The sequence below is a fragment of the Myotis davidii genome, unplaced genomic scaffold (assembly GCF_000327345.1).
Source record: "Myotis davidii unplaced genomic scaffold, ASM32734v1 scaffold44, whole genome shotgun sequence".
Classification (NCBI taxonomy): Eukaryota; Metazoa; Chordata; class Mammalia; order Chiroptera; family Vespertilionidae; genus Myotis; species Myotis davidii.
Genome location: NW_006299705.1, coordinates 15,936,495 through 15,944,089, shown reverse-complemented (window position 1 = coordinate 15,944,089; position 7,595 = coordinate 15,936,495). Strand labels below are relative to the sequence as shown.

The window sequence follows — 7,595 nt, the reverse complement described above, 5'->3', positions numbered from 1 at the left end:
TAAGTACCTAGGGTTAAATTTAACAAAGTATGTGCTAAACTTATGCAATGAAAACTATAAAACATTAATGTCAGAAATTAAAAAATGATTTTAAAGAAAGAAATTTAAAAATACTTGAAGGAATATACAATTTGTTGAGAGAACAACTCAATATTGTTAAGATCTCAATTCTCTCCAATTTGATCTTAACTTCAATCCCAATCACAATCACAGCTTGTATTTTTGTACAAATTGACAAACTGATTCTAAAATGTGTATGGAAATATAAAAGATCCACATCACCAAAACAAATCTGAAAAAGAGAATACTGGAGGATTCATACTACCTGATTTAAAGACTCATTATAAAGCTACAGTAATTAAAACAGTGTGCTGTTAATATCAATGGAACAGAATAAGAAGTCCAGAAATAGACCACACAAATATGGTGAACTGATTTTCAACAATGCCAAGGTAACTGCAAAGCAACTGAACCCTCATACGATGCTAATGAGTTTGTAAAATGGTACAACTACTTTAGAAAATGGTTTGGCATTTTCATATAATGTTAAGTGCACAATGGCCATTTGAGCCAGCAATTTCATTCCTAGGTATTTACCCAAGAGGAATGAAGACTCGTCTATCTGAAGACTTGTACTCAATGTTCATAGCAGCTTTAATCACATTAGAAAAAAAACAAAAAATGGCACAAAAGTCCATCAGTGGTTGAATAAATAAATGGGTTGTGATATATCCACAGGGGAGAACACCACTCAGCAACAAAAAATAAAGTGCTGATTCACACAAAGTACATAAATCTCAAAATCAAATGCGTATATACAATATGATCCTATTTACATAAATCACTAAAGGAAAATAACAAATCTAATCTACAGTGACAAAAGAAACCACTGGTTATCTGGTATTAGTGGAACAGAATTAAATGTACAAGGACACAACAAAATGTTGTAATGTTAATGTTACAGATCAGAATGTAGTGGGGTTAACATAGATGTATAACTTTGCCCAAACTCATCAAAATGAACACTTAAAATGTGTGGAAGTTACTATCTATAAATTACACTTCAGTAAAGGTGACAAAAAAAGTCTTTCCAACTCCCCTCCACCAAAAGTCATGGCAATCTTATAATTAGTTTACCCAATAAGAAGCCTTTTAAAAAATGATATAAAAGATTTAAAAAAATGAAATGATAGAAACAGTATTAACCATGAAAAATGCACTACATAAACCCAGAACAAAGCCTCTGTGATAACATAATATTTCATCTGCAAAAATTAAAAACTGCTTTAAAACTTAAAAAATTTGTTTGATTCACAGAAAAAAATGACATGGAAAGTAAAATAAAGACCACAGAAATAATTTAAAGTAATACTATAAAATACATTTTGTTCCATTAGATATACTTAAATGTTAGAATGGCTTAAGTAGGAAACCAAAGAGTAAACCACATGGCTCATTTAAACTAAACTAATAGTAAATAATAGCATTTAAACTAAACTAATAATAGCAAAGAAATAGAGAAAGGTATTCAAGCAAACCAAAACTGTTTTCTCATTAATTGCTTTAGCTTTTATAAGGTCTTATCTTACCTTACAAGAGAATCACTTCGCTTATCAGCTCTAACAAGGAGGACAACTTTCCATCTGTGAAAGGCTCCTGGAGCACCAGTGCGTTTCAGTTCTTCACGCCATCTTTTAGGTGCAGATTGCATTTGAGGTGAATAATGGGAATTCTTTTCAATTTTATATCCCCATTCGTAAGTTGTTTCATCAAGCCATCTACCACTTTTGGCACTATGAATTATGTAGTCCTTGGTTAGTACCCACTTTCCTAAAAAGTAAATAAGCTGTCAATAAGAATTTTGTTCTGATAAGTGGTAAACAATAAAAACCAAATATCAAATAGAATTTAATATTTCTGAAAACTAAAGACACAAATAAATGGAAGCATATACTGTGCTTATGGACAGAAAGAATTAGCACTGCTAAAATGTCCACACTACCCAAAGCCATCTACATTTTCAATGCAATCCCTATCAAAATAGCAATGTCATTTTACACAGAACTATAACAAATGCTCCTAAAATTTATTTGGAACCACAAAAGACCCCGAATAGACAAAGCAATTTGAAAAAGAAAAAAGTATATTACAAGGCTGTAACAATCAAAACGGCGGGGTACTAAAGTAAAAACAGACATATAGATCAATGTAACATAAAAGAGAGCCCAGAAAGAAACCCATAGCTATAGGATAAACTAACTTATAATAAAAGAGTCAAGAATATCCATTGGGAGCCCTGACTGGTTTGGCTCAGTGGATAAAGCATCGACCTGGGGACTGAAGGGTCCCAGGTTCGATTCCAGTCAAGGGCATGTACCTTGGTTGCAGGCACATCCCCAGGAGGGGGTGTGCAGGAGGCAGCTGATCAATGTTTCTAACTCTCTATCCCCCTCCCTTCCTCTCTGTAAAAAAATCAATAAAATATATTTTAAAAAAAAGAATATCCATTTGGGTAAAGAGATTATCTTCAATAAATGATGCAGTCCCATTTGTTTATTTTTGTGTTTATCGGCTTTGCCTTACGAGATATATCCAAAAAAATATGCTAAGACCAGTATTTTATTGCCTATGTTTTCTTCTAGGAGTTTTATGGTTCCGAGTTTTATATTTAAGTCTTTAATCCATGTTTAGTTTATTTTTGTGTATGGTGTAAGAAAGTGGCCTAATTTCATTTTTTTTATATATATCCACAAAACAAAAGGGCAACTTACTAAATCAGAGAAGATATTTGTAAATGATATATTCAATAAGGGTAAATACCCACAATATATAAAGAACTCATACAATTCAACACAATCCAATTAAAAAATGAGCTGAGGACCTGAATAGACATTTCTCCAAAATATGTTGTATATAAACTATAATTGAAAAAAATTAACCTTATTCAACATGAGACTCAAACTATTTACCAACATCATCTTTGAATGATGTTGTGTTTCCTAAATTGTTTTATGAGAGGCCTACAACATGACTGAACATTGTATGTAATCTTTCCTATAATTATAATTGTTAGTAAATAAAATCTATCTATATAAAAGTCTAAGCAACCATTCTATCTGAATGACCACAATGACCAGAACGACCGGTCGACCAGTTGCTATGATGCACACTGACCACCAGGGAGCAGATGCTCAATGCAAGAGCTGCCCCCTGGTGATCAGCGCACTCCCACAGCCAACCTCCCCTGGTGCCTCCCCACGGCCAGCACCCACCTGTGGTCCCCCAGCTGGCCAACCTCCTGTGGTCCCTCCACCCAGCTGGCTGCCAACCTCTCGGTCTCCCCCACCCCAGCCAACCTCCCGCAGTCCCTCCCCTTGGACGGTTCCTCCCTCCATCCAGCTGGCCCTGATTGGCCCCGATCAGGGCTGGTCACCTCCCCCAGGCTGGCCGGCCAACCTCCCGTGGTCACTCCCCCCAGCCAGCAGGTACCAATTGGCCCAACCCTGATCAGCCCGGCCTCGATCAGCCCTGATCTCCGGCCAGGGCTAGGGACCTCACTTGTGCACAAATTTGTGCACCAGGCTTCTAGTATAGATATAAGGCTTAATAAAATAAAATGTGGTATTACTTAAACTATAATTATTATTATTAAACCCTATTTTGGGTTAGATTTATATTCTTCCTCTTATGCTAAAAACTTTTCCCATAATGTTTATGGCATTCTTATGCTTTGTAAAACAAATTTATTGAGTTGGAGAATTTTTCAGGGTACTGAAGTAAAAACCATTAGATCAGGGTATCTACAAACATTCTATAGTTGCTTTATTTGAACATCAATGATGTTTTTAAACAGCAGGGACAATGTATGTTTTCATTTGTGGAGTTAATAATGAATCCAAGTGTTTTTATAGTAAGTTACTCTAAAAATGGTAAATTCACCTGAGTTAAATACATATTTTTTTTTGCAACCAGCAGACTATTGAGAAGCCAAATCAATCATAGAAAACTATAAAAGAAACATCAATGGTGACAAAGAGAGAATTTAAAAATCATCCAAAAAATAAAATAGCATGATCATTGCTTCATAGAATGGATGAGAGGGGAGGCAGCAGTTGAACAAAAACATTAACTATTTCCAATGATAGATCAAAGAAAAGAAACTTGGCTGACAACAGCCGAGATTTCAACAGGTATTTTTTTTTAATTTTGTGCCAAAACTTTCACTTAAAATACTTTTTCTTATATAAAGTATTTACATGAAAATATTTGTTGAAGGAAATATTTCTGCCTATTTAAATACATTTCTCATGTATTGCAAAGTTTTACTCAGAAAAATACAACAAAAAATATATCAAATATAAGTATTTTCAGAAAAATGCCAACATAAACATACCATCTTCCTAGTGACTAAGGTTACTTTTTCTTTAACATGAAAATTTTTTTTTCCAAAGATGGATGGAAGGCCGTTAACTTACCTGCTGCACAAGCCGCTAAAAATTTTTCACTCTTACATAGGCGTTCAGCTATAAGATGTGTACAATTTTTATATTTCTGGAACAAAAAATCCACATAAAAAAATGTTACTAAGGTAATATTTCCTACATAACACATTCTTCTTATTCTGACACTATTATGGGGGCATTTTATCATTTTTAGATCCGTACTTTAATTTTAGTTATTTTACATTTGGTAAGTAAAGTTTCTGTACTCACCTCACTCTTAATAAAAGTACAATCTAGTGTTAAAAGCAATTTTCCTAGAGCTTCCTTTTCTTCCATTTTAAATCCTGTCATCTGAATGATATGCTTTGGGGCACCATCTTCCATCTAACACATACACATAAAGAAGATAACATGTTAAGAAATATTATTCACCAGGTTGACTTTTATTATTTTTCCTTATTTATGAGTGCTAAAAATAAATGCTGAAACCATTAGATCAGACAAATAATGAATTAAACACATAAGACTTAATTATAAATACCAATATTAAAATTGCTTATGTAAATAGAAATTAGTTTTAAAAGTTAATCTTCTCAAAATGTGACCTTAAGTAAAATGAGATTTTTTGTCTGATTTGAACACTGAAAGTTTGCATTACTTTCCACTAAGATACAATTAAATGAATGTAATTCTTCAGAAATATATACAATTACATATTAATTACGTTATATAAATATTAGCATAATATTATCTTCATTTTAAAAGCACTGTTTTTGCTAAGAGCTTGTGAAGTACACTCATTAACAATGAAACTTAATCAGATTTTATACTGATTTTTAAAGTCTGTGGACAGGTATTGAAGAATATGTATAAGTTATTGGAGAAACTGGTAAAAACTCATGGTCCCACAGCCTTTACACCAAATAATTTAGTATGGTAGGTACAAGTAAGAAGCCTGGATCCCATTCCCAATCTACATTTAACTCATTACCTACAAAACAGACCTTAAAAAACACATGGTTTTCAAATTTGTTTTGATAGGGACCTTAATCCATATTTAAATGCAGTTCACAAAGCAAGTTGTATCTGAGGTGGCACATTTATTAGAAAAGAAAACGCATGTTTCCAATTATAATACAATTTTTTGTTTACATGAAGTTACAACTTAAGAAGTAGCTCCTTAGAGAAAATTTAGTTTCTTATTACTGACTAGAGGCCAGGTGCACAAATTCGTGCATGGGTGGGGTCCCTCAGGGTGGCTGCAGAGATTGGGTCCCAGCTCGCACCCCCAGCTTGCTCCCCAAGCCTTGCAGTGCCACAGCCATGCTGGCACCGCCTTGGCCTGGTGCTGTCCCCTCACCTGCTCCAGCGTCCCATCTGCGGGGTGATCTATCGTGGCTGCTCCGCCCCCCCCTCCCAGCGCCTGGGAGCCACATGGCGGCCCCACCTCCCGCCGCTGGTCACTGTCTCTGGGGTGATCAGTCAGTGCCCAGCTCCCTCAGCGCCTGGGAGCCAGGCGGGAGCCCCACCCCCTGCCTCTGGTCACCTGCGGGGTGATCGGCGGGGCGATTGAGCGTCCACTTGCACCCACCTTGGCCTGGTGCCGCCCGCTCACCTGCTCCACCATCCCACCACAGTCCTGCTCTTGTCGGGGCCCATCAGGGCCTGCAGTGCCTCCACTGCTGCCCACTGCCAGCGCTGGGTTGCCAACACTCGCCATGTTCTGCGCCTTCTCCTGGTGGTCAGCACACATCATAGCGAGCAGTCGAGCTCCTGGTCTCCTGGCCGAACTCCCGGTTAAATGATTGCCCAAGGGGACAATTTGCATATTAGGCTTTTATTATACAGGATGAGGAAAGTAGGGATTAGAGCAATTGGGGTAACTTCCCATTTCTCTTACCAATTTTGCCACAAAGCTCTACATTGTATTTAATGTCATTGACAAAGCAATAGTATTTGCCTTCTTTCAAGGCAATTAAAAATAATTTTACATTTGAAATTCTTTTTAAAAAGTAAACCTCAAAAATTAGCACTGTTTGAACCCAGGACTAGTAACAGGCAACTGGTGAAGTAAAAAATGTCCTCTATAGAAAGTCTATTTTCAAAGACTAAAATATATACATGTTTATTTTAAATATATATGGACTACATACAGTAATATTTGAAAGAAAGTATACCTATAAACAAATAAAGCATTACCCAGGGTTAAAAGTGACCAATGCTTCATTTCCCTTGCTTAAAGTTTCTTAGAGGAAAAACTTCAGTGAGAGTAAGAACACTTCTGGTTTTTCTCTACCCTTCATCACTCCCTGGCTTAGAGAGGAGAAATTACTTGAAAGAACTAACTGGATATGCTTTGCTCAGCATATCTGTATATTTGCAATGACGTTCCTATTAATGCTTTCTGACATGTCCTAAGGAGCTGCCAGTAGTGGCCTGTACTGACTGCCTGGGTGGGTAAATCAATTCAGATGTTATATACTAAGAATCACACTGCAGTTGTATATCAAAGTCACCTCCTCCAAAATAATTTTTATTCACTAAAAAAAGCTGATACTTTGACCTCAATATACCTGACTTTCATATTTCTCTATTGATTCCAAAAGAGAAAAAAAGGGTGTAATGTATTAACCCTCAAATATCCTAAAATTCAAGATACAGAATAGAAAGTGTCTTTAACCCTCTGAGTGCCAACCAATATCCTAGGAACTATGCTAAAAATTGCCAAGGCATTTTTGCTGATTTTACAGCAGTTTAGGAAAAAAATTATGAATCGCAAGTAAATGAAGTTACATATTAAAAACTTAAGGGAACCTTTACTATGTTTGTTTTCATTTTTGACATATATTGTTTGCTGACTGTATTATAAAATACTAGTAGAAAAAAATTTTGAACAAAACATATGTTAAAATAGAGGGACACCCTTCTCCAATATCTTCCACAAAATCGTCATCTTCACAGCAAGAATTGACATATTTAGCAATATCATCATCACTAATAAAAGCAGACTTAGAACTGGAAGCCATTTCGAAGCTTTAGGGCTACAAAATCTGATAAACTTCATAAAATCGTAGTACCTGTAAAAAATTAGGCAGAAAAATGCCAGTGGTCAATTTTAGTACTACAAACATTCGGCATCATAAGTAATCTGCA

At 35.7% G+C, this 7,595-nt stretch overlaps 1 protein-coding gene across 3 annotated transcripts in view; it reads right to left on the bottom strand.

Moving 5' to 3' along the window:
- Window positions 1-7,595, bottom strand: part of SLF1 (SMC5-SMC6 complex localization factor 1) — a 65,085-nt gene that overhangs the window by 51,323 nt on the left and 6,167 nt on the right. Inside the window, exons 1-4 of one of the 3 annotated variants that reach the window (XM_015571669.1) lie at window positions 6,058-6,525; window positions 4,713-4,826; window positions 4,476-4,551; window positions 1,590-1,830 (exon numbers count right to left, since the gene is read on the bottom strand). In XM_015571669.1, the coding sequence (XP_015427155.1) occupies window positions 1,590-1,830; window positions 4,476-4,551; window positions 4,713-4,826; window positions 6,058-6,270 (644 nt within the window). In that variant the 5' untranslated portion in view covers window positions 6,271-6,525. Of the gene's footprint in view, window positions 1-1,589; window positions 1,831-4,475; window positions 4,552-4,712; window positions 4,827-6,057; window positions 6,526-7,595 lie in introns of those variants that run through there. The other 2 variants (XM_015571670.1, XM_006775531.2) reach the window with 2 other exon arrangements.